The sequence below is a fragment of the Monodelphis domestica genome, chromosome 1, assembly GCF_027887165.1.
Source record: "Monodelphis domestica isolate mMonDom1 chromosome 1, mMonDom1.pri, whole genome shotgun sequence".
NCBI lineage: Eukaryota > Metazoa > Chordata > Mammalia > Didelphimorphia > Didelphidae > Monodelphis > Monodelphis domestica.
In genome coordinates this window covers 413,950,273-413,970,931 of record NC_077227.1, presented here as the reverse complement: position 1 = coordinate 413,970,931, position 20,659 = coordinate 413,950,273, and the positions used below count along the sequence as shown (strand labels likewise).

The 20,659-nt window shown below is 37.7% G+C and overlaps 1 protein-coding gene across 2 annotated transcripts in view; it reads right to left on the bottom strand.

The window, feature by feature from the left end:
- PAPPA (pappalysin 1) overlaps nucleotides 1-20,659 on the bottom strand; it is a 289,767-nt gene that overhangs the window by 231,422 nt on the left and 37,686 nt on the right. For both annotated transcript variants that reach the window (XM_056822169.1, XM_007474734.2), the window contains exon 2: nucleotides 17,494-18,559. In XM_056822169.1, the coding sequence (XP_056678147.1) occupies nucleotides 17,494-18,559 (1,066 nt within the window). The remainder of the gene's footprint in view (nucleotides 1-17,493; nucleotides 18,560-20,659) is intronic.

Genomic DNA, 20,659 nt, shown 5'->3' with positions numbered 1-20,659 from the left:
TGAACCTGGACCATAAAGAATGGAAATCTGGAAAATATCTTTCTCTTTTCTTTTTGCCTTCTACTTCCAAACTAGACTAGAACCCTGAAGCTAAGAGTAGCCCAGAAGGGATGGGAGAATGGAAAATAAAAGTTTGCCAAGCTCTTCCAGCCCTCGAGACAGCTGTGGGTCAGGTTTAGGTCATCTTTTCAAATTCTTTATTTATTTCTTCCCAATTAGTTTGGCCACCTTGTCAGAAGTTCTCTTGGATGGAAGTCACAAATGTTAGTAGGGATTCTTGAGAAAGACAACTCCCTTACCCTAATTCACACATCCCTAGGCTAGGAAATAATATTCATTGGAAGAGGAATTAAGAAGACCTATCCTTTGGAAGGGGAGTTTCTGTTCCTTAGAAAGCCTTCCTTCTGAGGTCGTAGGTCTGTATTTGCTGCTTCCTAAGTAGATTCCTCTTAGGTTTTGTGAGACCTCGGTTTCCTCAAGGGGAAAAAAGCAGGGAAACTGGCATGCCCCCAAGACCTTACACCAACACATTGTAGTCTCTCTCCCTAGAAACAACATCAATGGAAAACCTGTTTGTGTCCTGTGATGGTGTTCCTGTCACACCAAAATACTTTGAGTCTTGGTATTCCCTTGGATCCCTGCTGTCTCCGTGAGAAGAAGAAAAATTTTGGTGACATGTCACAGTGTGAAGTTTTGTGGCATTTTTCCTCAGCCTCTATGTCAGACAATGCTTATCACAATATCAATGGTTCAAATCTGGATTGGTGGCTGGAACAGAAAAACCACTGCTTGTCTTGAAATTTCTCTTCCTGTCCTCAAGCTAAAATGATATTTGTTTTACAATTTTCTGTTTTAACTTTTGCCTAAGTAGCAGTAGGCAGGACTGGTCCTTGGCAAAACTATGAATTAAGTCAAAAACTTGTCTTTAACAGAGCCAAACCCTTTACTATTGACACTCTCTGCTTCTTTGCCCCCCAAATCACGGTTCCTCTGCCCTCATATCTTACTCATCAATTCCCCTTCCCAATCTCCCTAATTCAGAAGCTGCTCTCAATTGACCAATTGACTCAATTTACTGTTTACTAATTGTGTGACCTAATGTCTCTGTTTTCTCATCTACAGAGTGAAGTGATCCTTTTTAGATAAAAAGTCAGCATTCTCCAACCACTAAAATTCCATGTTCTAATATTCCATGTTCTAAGGTCCCTGAAAGCTCTTATATTATATGATCAAACATCCTTTCTTTAGGGCATTCTATATTCTAAGGTCCCTTTAAGCTCTGAAAGTCTGGGGCCATCCTTTCTCCTTCACTATTCTTTTAATCAAGTGCACAATTAGTTATTCCCAAACTACACCCAACCCCTTCCCCCACACTACATTCTCAGTGTTTGACTTGCCATAGGCAGAGAGAAGTTACAACTCCTCTTGTTTAACTTTACATGTCTAGAATTGTTAAGAGATAGGCTCACTCTCCTGATCTGATTAAATCCAACTCACCTTACTTTAATTAGGCACCTCATATATGGGGCCTATGCTTGGAATTGTTTCTTTATCAGTCAAATATTGGATTCAATGGAACCTTTGCACCTCACCCTCACTGTCAAGGTTATGTGGAGCCCACGGAATGTTGGTTATATGGGCCTGAGAACCCACAGAGGGCCAAAGAGCCTAGACTTAGCTCTCCTGCCAAAATCACATTTCAAAGCCATGAGTGCAGTTCTGGAGAGGGATCAAAGCTCTCCCAACTGTCATAAGAATATTTCCTTTATGCATCTCACGGGGGAGTGCCAACAACATATTTCATAAATGCATTGGCCTGAGATGGTACAACTCAATAATAGCTTGAATGGGAAAGCTGTCAGAACAAGTTTTATAGAAAAAGAAAAAGGAAAAAAAAACAAAACAAAACAAAAGGGAACAACACACACACCAACAACAACAACAATAAAAGACAGCCTCAGAATTAAATAAATGTCCACCAGGTTCCTGTAATGGAAAGAGACTGTGAAGTTTCCAGTCTCTCAAGTTCCAAAAGTAGAACATGACCATTAGCATGTTGTAAAGCAGGAATCTACCCCAAGCCCAGATGTCCTAAGCACCATTACGGGCCAGCCGGGACATTGAATCATGTTAGTCTATTTCTGTTCCCACCCAAAAGTAGTTTGCAGTCCTCCTTCACAAAGACCAAGGGTCAACAGACTCTGAAAGGTGCATTGCCAAGGTTCTGACTCCCTTCCTTCTAGTCTTGTGGAGATGGGGAGGGGACAGAGCTACCTCTTCTCACCATGCTGTCTGACAACTTGTTCCTGGAGATAGACCCGAGGACCTCTTAGTAGCCTGGGAGAGGTGGCTGGCAATGTCTAAGACCAGCAACAGAGCCCCATAAATGTCAGGACGCCCATGTACAGTTAAATAAAAGTCTCCTTGCCAAGTCAAGTGCTATGCTCTCTCTACCAGAGGTCTCTCCTCCCCAAGTCAGTCTCCTAATCCCTACCACACTCCAAATTCCAACTTGGCCTCCAAAACACCAAAATAGTCTCTTGACTACAGTTGCCAAAAGGAGTCAGGAGTCCCAGAACCACTGTTCTAGTTGCTGAAGAATACAAATCATTTGAAAATGATTTTCAAAATTAAAGATGGAAGCTACTTTTAAAAAGTCATTAAGTGAGATAAATGTCAGACTGTTTGTTGTAGTCATATCTGAATCACAAGCTCTATATGATCTGTGACCTGTTGTAAGTCCAAATATTATACTTAATCTCCAGGCTTCTAATGGCCTCAGCTTCATCCTCCTTTATTTGCATCAAAAATGTCTCAGTCTTCTGAAAAGGTTAATGGAGAAATAAACAATGAAAAAATAAAGGAAACCTCCAGCAGGCTTATCAAATCCTTGTAATTCTGGTGTTTGTCTCTTACAATTACTGCCTTCCTATCCTAATGCCCAGGGCTTAAAAATTTGTTCTGCCACTTTGCCATACATGGTGTCACTTTATCATTCTGAGCTCTTATCTCTTCATCCATAAAATGCAGTTTATTATCCCTGCCCTGCCTGCCTCATAGGTTTGCTATGAACATCAAATAAAATAAATCAGAAAATTATATGAAAAGTATAAGCACATAACTTGTCACTGTCATTTTACCTGAGAACACCTAAAGAGTACATGAGACAACTCCTGTCTGACTGTGGCTAAGAGGTTCAAATTATTTAGCCTTCTTACTTCTTTTCTCCAGTATTACTTCCTTTTTACAGTGTCCCAACCACAATCAATAAATAAACCAACCAACCACAAAGAGCTAAGAAACACTTATTCACTGACCACAGTGGGGAATAAGTCATGTTAGAACAATTAAATGACATCTAAATGCTAGCAATATATATTTCCAAGGTTTTAAGAAGGAAAAAGTACTAAGTGTTATTAGGCAGATGATATGTATTTTAATCAAATTGTAGAACCACTGCAAATGAACCCTTTGAGTTTTTAGTCATATAAACCTAGTATAACACCATTACTGAAATCTAAACTCTGACTAATGTTAAGATTAGTTAGGTAACAAAAATTGTCAAACAGTTACTGATGCAAGACTCATGGGGAACTTCTAATTTTCCTTGAGCCTTCACTGGGTAATAATGATTGTTATTGCTACTACCCTCATCTATGGAGAACCTTACTTCTAATGTAAATTACCTGCACAGGTGTCTGAACCAACTATGGAACTTCAAAAAATAACTGGTCCCCTAATTTGCATTTCAAAAGTCTCTGGCCTGATAAAACAACAATGAATGGAAGGAGCAAGGCAAGAATTTCTCCCTTTGGGATATTGCTTCTCTATTATAAGAAAGGTCAATTTCCATAAGATGAGGCTTCATTTAAATTCCATACAGTGATCTTAAAAATATATTAGATTTCAGATTGGCCTTTTTCCAATTTAATTCAGTAATCCTTCAAGAAAAGTCCTACTGCTCACCCCACCTCTCTTTGGTATACCTCAAACCTGGAAGAAGGTATCATTGTTACTTTCTAGTACTGTTGTATTAGGAAAATAAAAAATCCAAAGAGAACACAGGAAATGTGTTCTCATTAAATTCCCATCTCAGACCACATATTTTCTAAAATATTTAGGGGAGGAATATAAGTTTGAGGATCAACTCCTCCAATCTCCCTAATCTAAGAGAGGTTCATCCTTAGCCTGAATTTAAGTATTCTTCTTGAAGTATGGTGCTATAGGAAAAAGCATTAAACCAGAGAGGAAGGCTAGATTTTTGTGCCAATTCTACCATTGTTATGATCTTGGGCAAATCACTTCCCCTATCTATACCAGTTTCTTTATCAATGAAATAAAGAGCATGGAGTGGTTAAGATTTAAGGTCTCTTCTCAATTTAATATTCTAGAGCCTATGTTTTAACATTTAATAGTCTAAAGCTTTTTTTCTAGTTCCAACATGTTCTAATAAATGTGTTTTCCTTTCTATTTAAATAGAACAAAAAATAGTTCAGTAAACCAAAGACATGGCATTCCTGAGTCAGCTCTGGATCTTTTCCACTCTGATATTAAGCTAACATTTATTCCATAAGGATAGAAAGATTCTGTATTCAGGGAGCTAAGTATTCTAGCCCAATGTTTCAGACCAGAGGAGTTTCGTGCAAAGTACTGACAACGAGGACCATATAATCTGGAGCAGTATACTAAAGTTATGCATCAGGAATTCACTAAATTTTGTTACACAGTAGCTAAAGGTCTGCTTCATCCATCACTGAAGACTTTCCCACTAGATACTGTCCTAGGTGTCAGAAACTATTGACCTATGAAATGACGCCCAACAGAGTTAACCATTTAGAACTTCAAATACAGCAAATTGGAAATGATTTCTTTGAACTGAAGGGTAGTGGTAGTTTTTCCTTTAAACTACCCTTAAACTTTCCAAGGAAAGAGTTGAAGGGGAAGGGAGAGGCAAATGTCATACTGTTTTCATTTGTATTTCATTGCTTCTTAAAATTCAATGGGAAGAACTCTAAATGCAGAGACAAGTGATCTGAGTTCTGATCCTTGTTTTCTTGCTAGCTAAAGTAATATGATCTTAGTAAGGTCATCTCTCCTATCTTATACTCATCTCAAAAATGAAGGTGGTGGGCTAGATATCTTTTAAGACACTCTCCTTTTTTCTTAATTCTATTTTTTTTCAGGTTCACATTCTTTCCTTCCCACAATTCTCCCTCACCCCACATGGAGAAAGAAAAACAAAACCTATTACAAACATGTAGAGTCAAGCAAAGCAAATTCTCACATTAGTCCTGTCCAAAAAATTTTATACATGTGTATAAATGTACATATAATGTGTATATACATATATGGATACAAATGTATATGTCTATACACACATATGTTTCTATCTATACCATAAGTCTCTATCTCAATATGGAAAGCACATTTTATCATGAGTCTTCTGGAAGAGAAGGTAGTTCTACTAGGTTAATTAGAGTTACTATGTATTTCAAAAATTTTTGTCTTAAAAATTATTGAAAAGACTTATAAGAAATGATACAAAGTGAAGGTAGTGGAACCAAAAGAATGTTGTAAACAGTAACAATAATGTATGATAATTACAAATGACTTAACTATTATCAACAAGGCAAGAATCCAGGACCATTCCAAAGGACTCATGATGAGAAAGGATATCCAATACCACAGGAGGAAAAGAATCCAAATGCACATTCCAGCATACTGCTCTTCACTTTATTTCACCCATGAATTTTTTTCTCTAGTGTAAGCAATATCTGTCTTGTTTTACAACATGACAAACAGGGAAATCCATGTCATATGATAATATAGGTACAAACTATATCATATTACCTGTCTGCCTTCTTGGGGAAGAGGGATGGGTGACAGGGCAAGGGAAAAAAAAGAATGAGAGATTTTGGGACATAGCTAATTCCAGGATTTGTTTCTCTTGGAAAGGCATATTTATTATAATACTGTTGTGGTGTTACATATCATATCATGTTATATAGAGAAATAAAATAAAGATTTTCTAAAATTGTTATAACTATAAAAATTGTTCTCCTGGTTCTCTCACTTCCCTTTGAATCAGTTCATACAAGTCTTCCCAGGTTTCTCTGAAATTAGTAGATCCTTTTAGCACTAATAAAATGTTTGTTCTAAGGTCTCTTTCAACTCTATCCTTTTACATTTTAATAACCTTCAAACTCTATGATTTCTGTAGCAGTAAAAGAGAATCATTGCATATCACATATAATCCAAAGTATCAAGTGATGTAAAAATCACAAATATTTATTCAAAATGGGTCAATACTGACAAAAATAATGATTCCTGAAAGGGAAAATATTTGATAGGCTTAATTAAAGCCATTCTGAATATGACCCTTTCTTCCATTCCTGTCATTTCTGGTGTTTTCTGCAAAATATTCACTTACCACAAATTTCTAGAGAGTAAAATGCATACACATACACACACACACATGCAGACACACAAACTAGCACACACATACACAGAAGAAAAACAAGGTTCCCCCCCATAGATTAGCATATCTCCTTTGATTCTGTGACCAGATATACTTTTTCTGAGAAAACCTCATGCAACACAGTTCTCCCTACCCCCATTCCTCTACAGTTCCCTCACCCACACCCCACAAAATTCTTAGACACTCTATAATTTGGTATAGTTCTTATTCACTATTGCCCTCTGTGGCTATAAAAATGCTTCAGTAGTCAAAAGCCAGCCTTGCTGCCTAATAGCTCTGGACGCCTAAACCCACAAGGGACCCAACATCAGAGAACAGAACCCCTTTTGGCTCTTTGTCAGAGTAAACTGATTAAATACAACCATTGGCAAGTGCCAGATCATTGCCCCATCACCATTCCACCCCATAGCTCCTATGTCCCGTAACAAAAGACAGCATATAAGAAGGAAGGAGATTAAAAGAATCATAGTAAAAGTGTTGGAATTTGAAGAAACTTTAAAACATAGTTTCCTATCTGGAAGGGATCTCAGAACAAACAATATTCAAATACAAAATATAAAAATATATATTATAACTAGAAGAAGACCAAAAACATAGAGGCCTATAAAATGTAGTAGAGCTAAAAAGGATCTTTAAGGTTGAGAGAAAGAAAGAAAATTCCCAAATAGACTGTGAACTTTAAAAGTTGTTGAACTTTGAAAAGCTAAACAAACACAAATTCAAATTCATCTTCTAGAATTGAATTTCAGGAAAGTAAGGACAAAACTTACTCTCAGAAGGTGGAGAAAGCTTGCAGTTAGTGACTTTAAATAGTAATTGGAGCTAGAGTTTTGTGAAATTTATTTAATCAAAAACAGTTTTTTTTTTAATTTTTAGTTCATCCTTGTTTCACTTAATGCCATTTCCCTTTTCCATTCCTAAGCATCCAGGCTATCTCTATTGTAGAGAGAAATAAATCATGTTTAATATAGATTGTTTAAAAAATCTACTTGTCTCCTAGAAGTTCAGAGCTTCTAACTGGGGCAATCCTACTTTCATCTTTTTAGGTAATGAAAGTCAAACAAGTTAAAGGGATGAATGAAAACTATCTTCTTCCCCTCAGAAAGACTTGATTCCAAAAGAGAAGACCAAGGAAAGCATGGCCTATCCACCATTCACACTTTTGTCAATCTTCAAATCTGGCTAGCATCAATCATCTGAGTTCTCTGGTACCCTACTGTTGCTCATAGACTTTGGAGGAAGTTATACCATTTAATGAGTTAGCTGGATCCACTAATGTTATAGAATTTCAATTGGCTTTCCATTGCAGCAAAACCTTTATTCCTTCTCTATGAACTCTCCATCCCACTTCTTTCTGGGACTGACTCAAGATGTTCTATACCTTTGCTTCCAGCTCCCCCCTCTCTCTCTGTCTCTTTTCTTATGCTCCTAGAGGGCCTTCTCCTTCTTCCTCTCTTCTATCAGATACTTGGATCTTATTTTATGAAGAAAAGAGAATTCTTCAACTACAAACTCCTTTCTCTTTCTAATGTTATAGAATTTCAGCTGGGTGTTCATTGTAGCAACTTTATTCCTCCTCTGTCACTATCCCACTTATTTCTGGGGCTGACTCAAAGATGTTATATACCTTTGCTCCCCCCCACCTCCCACCGTGCCCCTCTCTCTTTTCTTAAGCTTCCAGAGGGCCTTCTCCATCTTCCTCTCTTCTTCTATCAGGTAGACTTGACTCTTATTTTATAAAGAAAACAGTCCTTCAGCTATGAACTCTCCATTTTTCTTCCAAGCATGCATTAAACTTCTACATGTTCAACTCACCTAACCCTGTCTTTGAAGCTTTGTCCTTTTCCTTGCCAAAGCTAACACCATTTTCTGTGTTCCTGATCCTAATGCCTCCTGTCTTTCTTCAAACTTGCCTCATTATTACCACTTTCCCACCACCTCTCCATCTCAAATCTCTTCCTATTACTAGTTATTTCTCTGACATATATTAACATGCTTAAGCTTATCCCATCCTTAAAAAACAAAAGATAAGCAGATATACCTCACCTGACCCCGTCATTCTCTATTCCTTATCTCTCTTCTTTTTCCCTGATAAATTCCTGGGAAGACTATCACTGCCTTTACTTTTTCACCATCTCTTCCCTTATTCTTTAGATTCAATCTTTCTTCCAAACCACTATTCTACTGAAACTGTTCTCTCCAAGGTTACTAATAATCTCTTAATACCTAAATTTCATGACCTTTTCTCAGTCCTCATCATCCTTGATCTCACTGAAATTTTACTACTAATAACCATACTATTTTATTGAACACTGTCTTTGTTTCTGAGCCACATCTATGTCTTGGTTCTCCTCCTACCTGTTAGACCATTCCTTCTTGGTCTCATATCCTGAATGATCATAAACTTCCATTCTCTTTGCAAAGTGTTCCCCAGAACTCTACCCTTGGTCTTCTCTCCTTTCTTTAGATGTGCTGTCCCAGAACGTTAATCAGTTCTAATGGATTCAGTTGTTAACTTTAAACAGATGAACTCTCAAATTTTACTGAATATTATATTTTTGTCAAATAACTTTTGGAAACTTCCTGGACCTACTGTAAACATTTCAGAATCAAAACGGAAATAATTTCCCCTCAGTTAAACATGTCTCTCCTCTAAACTCCTTAGTTCAATGTTATACTCCAAGCATACAGATTTGTAACCTTCATACCTTCTCTTCTAGTGCCTACATCCAAAAAAGTGCCAAGCCTGGTCTAGCCAATTTCCCAAACATCTCTTTCATTCATTCCTTTCTTTCTACTCATATAAGCAGTATGGCAGTTTACTTTTCTCATTACCTATCACCTGAATTACTATAATTCTCCTGATTGATTTCCCTGCTTCTAGTTTCTCTGTGCTCCAATTCATTTCCCACAAGGCTGCCAAAAGAATTGTCCTGAGTTTGGGGAAGCTGGGTAGTTCAGTGGTTACAGAGCCAGGCCTAGAGATAGGAGGTCCTAGGTTCAAATCTGGCCTCAAGACACTTCCTAGCTGTGTAACCATTGGCAAGTCACTTGACCCTCATTGCCTTGCCCTTACGGTTCTTTTGCTTTGGAACCAATACTTGGTATTGATTCTAAGACAAAAGGTAAGGGTTTAAAAAAATAATCATTCTAAGTCAGAATATCTTTCATTTCTCAAGAAGATGACAGTCATACAATATCATTCTTCTGCTTAAAAATCATCAGTGCTTCCCCATTGTCTAGAGTTTAAAATACAAACTCTTTAGCTCAACATTTAAGAGTCTCCAAGGTCTATCTGGCTATACACATCTGTGTATACATATACATATGAATACATGTATATAGATATACACACATGAGTTATACATATACATATAGACATATATTATCCTCTTTAAACACATACATATTCCCTTTATAAGCTTTACATCCCAGCTGAAATGGATCGTCATTTCCTTAACTTGATATCTCATTTCCTACCTCTATATATTCTTACAAGTCATTCCTTATTTTTGGATTTCCCCATCTCTCAGAAAACCTAATATTACTTCAAGGCTCATCTCAGGGGCCCCTTCCTTTAGTATATGCCTTCCCTCTCCCCCTCCTCAATGATCCTTGTACCTACTTGTTTCAGACCTAGTTGTCTTTCCTCAAAAGAATATAAGCTCCTTGAGGGCATATATTCCTCTTATTTTTGTATTTATATATCCCAACACCTGAGTTTTGCATTCTGTAGGAACAAAAAAATATGAATAATTATATTGAAATGAATGGCGGGAAAATGTTGTTCCCATGATGAAGCAGGGGAAATGGAATTATATTGTAAGAACTGAAACATAGAGGGGCTGAAACACTTGTTCAACATTATCTTATAACAAATTTGCTCCTTTATTTTTTCTTCATCCATCCATAAATTAATTTATTTATGTATTTATTTATGGTTTTTTAAAATTCACCATAGCCTCCTATAAATGGAAAAAAATAATATATACCATTGGCACTGGAAGTATGGTTTCCTTAACCTCAGAATAAAGCTGAAAAAAATGTACCTCTTTCAATTCTTTGAAAAGGTGAGAGATTACTGGTATATAATATTACATATTCTGTCATATTCAAGTAAAGTGTTGGATTTTGTTATTGAATTATTTTTTCTCTCTTAAATATTCTTTGTCATGAGAGAGGCTCACTGGGGATGGGATGAAGAAGGTATATATTCAGAAAATGAAGCTGATGTAAAATCAAAAGATCTCAGTAAGAGATATATCTCCCATAATTAAAAGGACTTTAAAAATAAGTTGAATATCCATTTTAAAAATAAAGGACAATGTGCTGGTATCCAAGAAATAGCCTTCAGATCTGATAGAGAAGTTCTTTGAACATGTGAGCAAGGTGTTAAACAAAGAATCAACATTGCCACTGGCATCCCAATAGCTAAAAATGAGAAGAATCTTGACTTCAATCTAAGGTGAGCAGAATCTCAAGCATAATCTCTATGTAAATGTGTTGTCCTCAGTCTTGTAGTTTCAATCTGTTTCCAGTGTTTGTCACACACAATGATAACCAGCTAGTCATAATTGGGTTTTCTTTTCATCATTTAATACTTGTTTTCTGCAAAATGTTCTATGCATAACAATCAGATTAAGTTTCCTAAAATATCACTTGGGTTCTGTCCTTCCCCTATTCAAACCTCTCCAATCATTTCTTTCTGATTAGAGGATAAAGTCCAAACTTCACATTTAAATCACTCACCAGTCTGCCATTAGTTTACCTATTGGGCCAGTCATATTTCCCACTGCTTCCCTTCATAAATGCTGTGTTGTAACCAAGCTAGTCCTTCACTTTCTTGAACATTTTCATGCATTAGTTAATTTTGCTCCCAAAATAAATAATGACTTATCTTAAAGACAAGGATCATGTTTTATTGTCTCCAAAATGCTCAACATGTGCTTTGAGAGTAAAAGAGGTAGTGTAGGGCAATGAAATAGCCAGTTATTTTGCCTGTTTGACCTTACTTTCTGTCTCTGCAAAATAGAAAAGCTGAGCTTGGTGACTGCTGAAGTCCATTCTAGTTCAGATACTCTCTAATAGTTCCTCAATCAATATCTACTGAGGGATAGAAATGTGGCTTTGCTTTGAGTAAAACATTTTTTCCCTCCTGACTGTATTTTTCCTTTTACCCAAGAATTCTCAAACAGAATGGATCTTGATTTTTCTCTTTACAAGATTATCTGTGATAGGGAGTATATTATATGGACCCTACCAAGTTGAGATAGCCACTTATGTAACCCAAGATAAATGAGAACAAGATGAGAAAGCACTTCTGTTAGTTAACAGTGAGGTGAGGTAGACCCAAGATTATCTTATCTCAAAGAAAGTAGAGTCTTTTTTTTTAAAACCCTTACCTTCCATCTTGGAGTCAATACTGAATATTGGCTCCAAGGCAGAAGACTGGTAAGGGCTAGGCAATGGGGGTCAAGTGACTTGCCCAGGGTCACACAGTTGGGAAGTGTCTGAGGCCAGATTTGAACCTAGGACCTCCCATCTCTAGGTCTGGCTTTCAATCCACTGAGCTACCCAGCTGCCCCCAAAAGTAGAGTCTTTTATGCTTACTTTTCTCAGAACCATAAGCCTGAGAGAAATCCCTTGGAACTTAGAACCTTCTATTTCAGATTTGTTAAGGGCCCTCTTTTTGGCCAAGTTTCCCAAAAACTTCTTGTAATGTTGAGTCAGTACCAACAAAAATTATAACCCAGTCTTTGTGGAGTGTCTCTGTTGTCTTTAAAAGAGAAAAGAGATTTATTTTGCTTGTTTGTTTTTAAAGAAATCCCCCAACAATAGAGGAATGCTTTGTTTTTTTCTCTCCTCTTCCCTGTCTCTACCCCCATTTCCAATCCCCCCCCCAAATTGGAATATCCATATTCAGAAGTGAAATACCAGCCCTTAAGTGTCACCTTTCATACTTTGGAAGATGTGTCCAAAAGATAACAATCTGAATTTGCTGTAATATTCTATCACTGGAGGGGGCTCACAACACTGAGTTTCAGACTTCACTGCACATTTTCTGAGACGTGATGGTTGTATTCATCATTCTTGCCTCCCTTTCCTTTTCAAAGGTTCATGTAGAGTGTCCTCTACTTAACTCATACTCACTCCTTAAGACCTTTGACAGCAGTCCATGCTTCTGTCAAGTCTGCATCTCTCTCTATAGTAGTGACTGAGGTCTCTGAATACATGCTTTCAGCAGGCACACTTGACTGATACCACATGGTCTGCAAATTTCAACCTGCAATAGTGCCAGCCAGTTATTAACTAACAGTTCCTCATCACTTGGGATGTCTCCCTTTAGGAATACCCCCTCATTTGTCCCCATTTGACATATTTTCCTCATCCTATTTGTAATCTCATATTTACTAATTAGCTGCATGTTTGTGAACAAATTGTTATGCCTCTCTAAATCTCATTTTCCTCTTCTGTAAAATGGGCATCATAGGGGCTATATAATTAGTGCACACCAAGATTATGATGGTGAGCTATGAAAGAGGTTAATATATTAGAGTGGAAAAAAATTGTCACAAGAAAATCGGTGTTCAAATTCTTATTTCAAAGCTGATGAGTTGTATCTAGCAACATCATTTAAACTCTATGGAGTTTATTTTTCCCAACCATAAAAGAGGCATAACGATATTTGTACTCTATATCTCAGGTTAGTTGTGAAGAAAGTGTTTTGTATACCTTAATGAACCATGTAAGCATGTTACTAAAGCCACTAAAGGAGTTAGAATGAGGGCTGGGATTTAATAAGCAAAGTCATGAAACATGGGATCATGGCATCTCAGAACCAGAAGGTATGTCTGACTCTTAGTTTATTTACTACAACCCTGAACCACCTCAAGAATACATCACAGGGCGGTGTGCAAGACAGGTCTGGAGTTGAGAGGAACTGGGTTGAAATCTGGTCTCAGATACTTCCCATCTGTGTGACCCTGGCCAACCCACTAAACTCCAGTTGCTTAGCCCTGACTCTTCTGTCTTAGAGTTGCTACTAGGATGGAAAGTAAAGGTGGAACAAAAGAAGTACAGCACAGCAATACCCTCTAGAATATGCCTGATGAGTGGTCATCTGGCCTGGGCTTGAGTCTCTACTGGGGAGAGGTATTGAACTACCTTGAATCAACTTATTCTGCTTTTGAACATTTCAATTTTGAACAGTTCTTTTCTTTCACTACGTCTACTTCTGCCTCTCTGTAACTGTTGCCCATTGACCCTACTGTACTCAGAACTGCAAGAACAAGTCTATTTCATTGTAACAGCTCTTTGAATGGACTGACTTAATATCTCACCCAGGGTCTAACATAATACTCAGTACTCTGTAGATGTTTATGTTTATAGTTGTTTATAAAATTGAATTGCCCACAATTTTTTCTTCTTCTCTAAGCTAGTATCCTTATGTACAAACTATTCATTTTTTTGGACATGGCTTTAAATTATCCAAATTTGGTGCCAGGCCTAGGAGGTCCTAGGTTCAAATCTGACCTCAGACGCTTCCTAGCTGTGTGACCCTGGGAAAGTTACTCAACTCCAATTCCCTATCCCTTGCTGCAATTCTGCCTTAAAAATTGATACTAAAACAACAAGGTAAGAGGTTGTTGTTTTTTTTTTAGAGTTTCCAGACACCTATGTTCATTCAAATCACTCCCTTTACACTCATTAGTGATATATGTGACCATGATCCAATCAATTCATCACTTTAACCAAGCTTTGGTTTCCCCTTCTGTAAGATGGGAATTTCTATAGTACTTATAGAATCTAGAATCAAAGAACCCAAGTTGGAGTACTGGCTGTGCTGGCAGTAAAACTGCTATTATTTTCTCATTTCACAGATCAAGAGACTGTCTCACAGAGGTAAAACTTTATGTTTGAGATCATAAACTTGAAATACAGGCAGGCAAGATTTAAACTTAGATTTCCTGATAACAAGTTCATTTCTCTTCCTCTTTCCTTTCCTTCCTTCCTTCCTTCTTTCCTTCTTTCCTTCCTTTCTTTTATTTCATTATTATAGAAATTTCTCAGTGAGGAACAGTGAAGCTCAGAATCTTTCCTGCAGCTTAGAATCTTACAAACTTTCTTGGAGCACTCAGAGATTGAATGACTTACCTACAATCACACATGCAGTATATATAAAAGATAGGACTCTCCTCCTTTTCACCATCATAATATCTATACATTCTGCTGCCTTACACTGGAACCCATAGTAGAATTAATGCCACAGAAAACTCCTTTAAGGAGACAAATGGTACTAGGCAGGAAGCAACATGACTAGAACAGCAAGAGAGGATAGAGATGTTAAGTGGCTTCAAAGCAAAGAAAGTTGTCCAAAAACAGAACCTAAGCCCCACAATCACCTGAGCAAAATCCTTCCCTTTTCCCTTTTTACACACAGGTTTCCACAGGTTTCCCTTTGTCCATAGGAGCTGATGTGGTTTGGGCCATTGTGGCTGAACACAGCAATTCTTAGGTGGTATTTTCAAGAGAAAGGTCTTTATTTGGTTGGTTTAATCCAGTATGTGTTGCTTTTCCTGCCAGAAAACTTGCATCTCTGATGCTCATTCAAAACACTGGCACGTGGTTGTAGCCAGAGATTCTGGGCAATAATAGTGCAGTAAATTCAGAAACAAGAGATGGTTTGGGCTTACTGTTGGCTTTTTCAAATATAATCTGCACATGCCAAGATACCTCTTTTAATCTAAACACTGGGGTGGAATAAATCTGCTTATCAGCTTAATATATGTATATATATATATTAAGATATATATGTATCTTCTTAAATCATTCTCATAGCAATAATCAAATCATAAAATATTAGCAATGGAAAGTCTTAGAATACAGACTGTTAAGACAGGGAGAGAACTTAGGACATTTTATATTAGAGTTATGCAGTAGCTGAGGTTAGATAATATATCTTTGAAGGGGCTTGAGAATATAGAATGTTAGATCACAGACTGTTGAAGCTAAAAGGAATCTCAGAGATTACCCAGGCTAGTCTGGTCCCCTCAATTAACAGAAAGGAGAACTAGGAGGTAAAACGAACTGCTCTTATGTAACTTTCTTATAGAATTTGTCTCTGGTTTCAAGACACAAAGTGATTCTGTCTGCCATTTCCTTTCAATCTATGTTTACTATCCTGCCTTCATTCTTATTTTCTAAATAATGCCCTCCCACCTGCAAGATCTCCTTATCCTCATTTGTAAAATAAGATCAACAAAATCATGTCTCTCACAGGATTGGTATGAAGATCAAATAAGATCGATTATATAAAGTTCTTTGCATACTTTCAAATATTTTCCAAGTACAGTAATGGTGGTGGTAGTTATAATTCCTTACCCATTCTTTAAGGACCATCTAAAACCTGAACTTTGCTGGGGCACCTTTCCTAACTATTCTTTTCTCATTGTCTCCCCTCTCCTTGAAATCTCTAATGAATTTAAAATCTGTTAACATAATTTGTCTTTGAATTAAACACTGCCCTATATTATTCACTAATTTTCATAAGAATATTAGTCTTGTCTCCCCCAACAGACTATAAACTCTTTGAAAACAATGACCAATCCTGCTTCACCTACAATGTCTTGCATAAGACTGAATACAGTCTTGGGCAGTAATTATTAACTGATGGATCTTTCTCTAGCATTAGAACAGGCATCCTTGATTTGAGGTTCAGACCTCCCAAAGGGTCTATGATAGATTCCAAGGGTTCCACAAATCTGGCTAGTAAATGTATATATATATATATATATATGTGTGTGTGTGTGTGTGTGTGTGTGTGTATGTATAAACATAAATATATATGTGTGTATATATGTATATATACACATAACATAAAAATATACTTTCCCCCACTAACCACTAACTGAAACTTAGCATTTCTTTTAATTATTTAAAAACATTATACTGAGAGAAGTCCTTTGGCTCCATAAAACTTCCAAAGTGGTCCATGACATACATACATATATATATATATGCACACACATAAAAGTTGAGAAACCCACCTTAAAAAGAAGCAAGGGGTGAGAAGGGAATACTATGGGCTCCAAGGAATAATTCTAGGAGCTAAACTGTTCTCCCATTTATTCAGTCCTTGCTTTCCCTGCCCACCTAGCCTAGAACCACTGAATGATGTAATTTGGGATTTGAAAGGGACATTAAAGACAACTTAGTCCAAGCCATTTATTTTGCATAAGAGGAAACTGAGGCCCAAACAAAGGGAATGATATGTCTCTTCAGGTTCTAAAATTCCACATTTGAAAGTTCAAGACTAATGTGTCAAGCAGAAAATTCAAGAGTTATTCATCAAGTAAAAAGGCTACTATATTTTCTGACTCCGAGGACTCCCTGATTTCCACCCTACCTCTCTACTACTCCCCCAGCCAGCATCCCTTTCCCCATAGGTATTGTGTTTGTGTTCAGGAGGCCAGCACTTTTTAAGAGAAAAGTCAGCAAAAAATAAAAAAAAAACATGCAAAGACCAGCAAACATGCTGAAAACCTCAGCAAGTCCAGTATATGTGTTAAATGGAAAGCAGTTCAGTTTTAACCAGAAAAACTCAGAACAGCTGGTTCATCTTGACTTGGGATCTCCAGCCCTCAGGATTGAAGGACATCACCTGAAGTGAGCCTAGACTAGTTTCTGTAAGGTTTTGGCTCTGAGTTTCTAGTTTTATTATACAATCCACAGTGGAAGCCGAGTCAATTATTAAGTAGGCTGACTGCTTCTTCCACCTTTCCCCTGTCTCTCCTCATGCATTTGCCCTCCATAGCCAGCATAAAAAAGTGAGGACATAGAGCCTGGGAGTCAGAAGACTTGGCTCTTAGTCTCAGTTCTGCCACAAACTAGCTTTGGGACTCTAGATAAGGAACTTTATCTCTCTGTCCCTCAGTTTCCTCATCTGCAGAGTAGAGATTGAAATGTCTCAACTTTGGGTACTGTTTGTACAAGTTTTTGCTTAATAAAATGCCTACCTGTAAGGAGAGTCTGGGTCAAAGCATGTTTTGGTGACATCAGTAATCTCAGGGTTGCAGCACTCCCCACCATCAAAGCTGTATCTCTCATAGTTACAATCCATGTCACATACACCATTCTGCTTCTTCTTGCTGAATGTTGAGTGTCGGAGGTGCCGACAGTCCCCGCCATCATAACCTGTCAGAGTGTGGTTGCACTCAGGGTCACAGTTCTCATCTCCAATCTTGCTGATATCACAGTTGGCCAGAATGAGACGATGACGCAGAGATGAATTCTTAACTTCTAGTACTTCCAGCTGCCATGTGATATTATAGCGATCAAAGGCCTCTGTCAGTTGCTGGTGCTGGAATTCAATCTGCTGTTGGCTGACTGTTGGATTCTCATGGTTGTCATCATAGATGTTCACCACCCGATAACGCACCAGTTTAGGACGTCGGAAACTGGGGAGACGGTTGTAGCTGGCAATTACTTCTACATTGTCACAGAGGGTCTGCCCACATAAGGGGGGTTCCAGACTAGTATCAAGCAGGAGACCATGGTGGTAACTGAATTCAACTTGGGGGCTGTTTCCATCTTTCATAGAAGACCACATGCTCCTCACATTCTCCAAGTTCTCCTGAATAACAAGGTGAGGTAGCACACCTAGTCCATGATTTGCTCGCCCCATGTCCAGTAAGATCTCTTTTTGAGATCGAGCTGTCTTCCAAAGACTGAAATGCTCAATGTAACCCCGATAATTATGATTGAGGGCATTCCCACCCAGCATGAGCACTTTACACTTCAGGGTCAAAGGGCTAAAGATTCCCCCCACTTGCTCACTACCCATTGCAACCTGGGCACCATTCACATAGAGCTTCATCAGTCGTCCATCATAAGTGGCAGCAAGGTGTACCCATTGACTGGGGAGGTAGCTTCGATGAGCATTGATGGTCGTCACTTTCCGAGCTCGGTCTGTCTTCATGGAGAAGAAATAACGGGGATCTCTATTTCCCTGGTCACTGATGGTGTGAATCCCCACGGCCCATCCTCGGTCACGAGAGGTGTAAGAACATTTGTCATACAGTCCTATGTGTCCCCAAAAAAGAAATATGAATGAATAAACATAACAAAACACATTGTTTCCCCATCCCTCCCCGACTTTATGAATATCTATCTCAGAAATTAAGCTGCTAAAATAGCTAGATAGGAGAATCGGAGGGTCAGGCACTCCAGACATGCAAAATAGATATGGCTCCTGTTTCCTGGACAGAGACCAGGCTAGCTTTGACATTCACTATAAAGGAAAGTCATTCTTTGTATTTGTATCAGTTTTATCTGTAAGATAGTGAAGATTTCACTTCCTCACTGTTAGTCAGACCAGAAGAGACTTCAGGAAATGACTTTGCTGATTTTATCTTTAGAATTATTCTTTTGTCCATCCCTGTCAGAACTTCCCCGCCTATATGACTGAAGACATATGCCTTGTCTTGAACTGACATTCACTCATTATACATTCAACAAATTGAACTCATACATTCACATTTTCATATATTCAGCATGCCAAGTGTGGAACACTATGCTAGGTACGATAAAATATAGTTTAAAGAAGATACAATTGCTTCCTTCATGGCTTACAGTTTAATTTAGTGATGAGACAAATATGACTACCTATAACTCACAGTGTGTAAGTACACAGAGAATTGAAAAACAAAACATTTTATGAACTCCAAGGGTCAGAAGGAAGAGATCTATAAGGTCTATAAGATCTATAAGATCTCTAGTTAAGGGAATTTTTTAGCTTTAGAATATCAGGGTTGGAAGGGATTTCAGAGGTCATCCAGTCCTCTCATGTAAATACTTCAAGTAAGATCTGGACTAGACATGGAAATGTCAAACTTGTGGCTGGCAAAACTCCTAGTCCCAGAGTACAGAAAACTAAATTAAAACATAATTGGAAAAAGTTTAACCAAGCAGAAATACAATAAAACATAGATAATGTTCATTTGTAGTTTTTTAAGTCAATATGCTGGTCATAGGGGCTTTTTTCTATTTGACTTTGACACCACTAAACTAGATAATTATTAAGACTCCTTCCAATTCTGTGATCTGAAGCCTCTGTGAAATATAGAAGATAGAATGGTCTATAGATAATAATATATGAGCCAAAAAGAGAAAGGAAGGAAAGGGAGATAAAAATGAATACAATATACCCTTTTAGACAATTTGTACTTCAGGCTCAAGATTGATTTCCGTCATCATAACTTAAGCTGTACATTTTCCATTAGTGCTAATAGGATGCTCATGGAGAATGTCCAGCATAATAAATTGAGAATGTCCTCACAGTCTTTACTCAGATATTGCACTTGGGGTCTTGCACTAAGAATGAGCATAGCTATTATTTCTCTTTATGTGAGAGAATGTCTCAGTCTAGCAGCTTCGTGCTGACCAATTTCCATTAGACCCCCAAGCCCAATTTATTAATCTAATCTCAAGGCATTTTATACTCACTTTGTACATTAATCCTATCCTAATTTGCATCATATTTATCCATGTGAATAGCTTATCTGGCCTATTAAAGTATAAACTACTTGAGGGTAGAAATTATATCCTACTAGTCATCTTATTCTGGCTTAGAAAAACATATTGCAAAGTACGCATTTTAGAAATGTTTGCTGATGGGGTATTTGGGTGGCTAAATGGATAGGCCTGAATTTGGGAGGGCCAGGGTTCAAATCTGGCTGCAGAAACTTCCTAGATGTGTACCCTGGGCAAGTCACTTAACCCCAATTGCCTATCACTTACCACTCTTCTGCCATACTTAGTATCCATTTTAAAACAGAAGTAAAGGATTTTTTAAAAAATGGAGAAGTGATCACTTTCATCAGGTGGCACCACAGAAAATTTCATGGAAGAAATACCACTTCAACTGGGTTTTGAAGTAAGTGAAGAGATGGGGAGGAAGAAAATTTCAAGCAAGGGAGAGATGGACTATGTCAGAGAAAGAAGATTATAGGACATGAAATGAGACTACCTACTTGTCCAATCTGGCTATAAAATTAGAGGGCAGAAAAACAAAGAGTGTGAAATAAGGGGAAATAGGGGCTAGATCATGGAGAAAATTAAAGTGGATTTAATCACACAGAATGGAAGGTCTCCAAAAGGTTTTGAATAGAGGAGTGATATGGT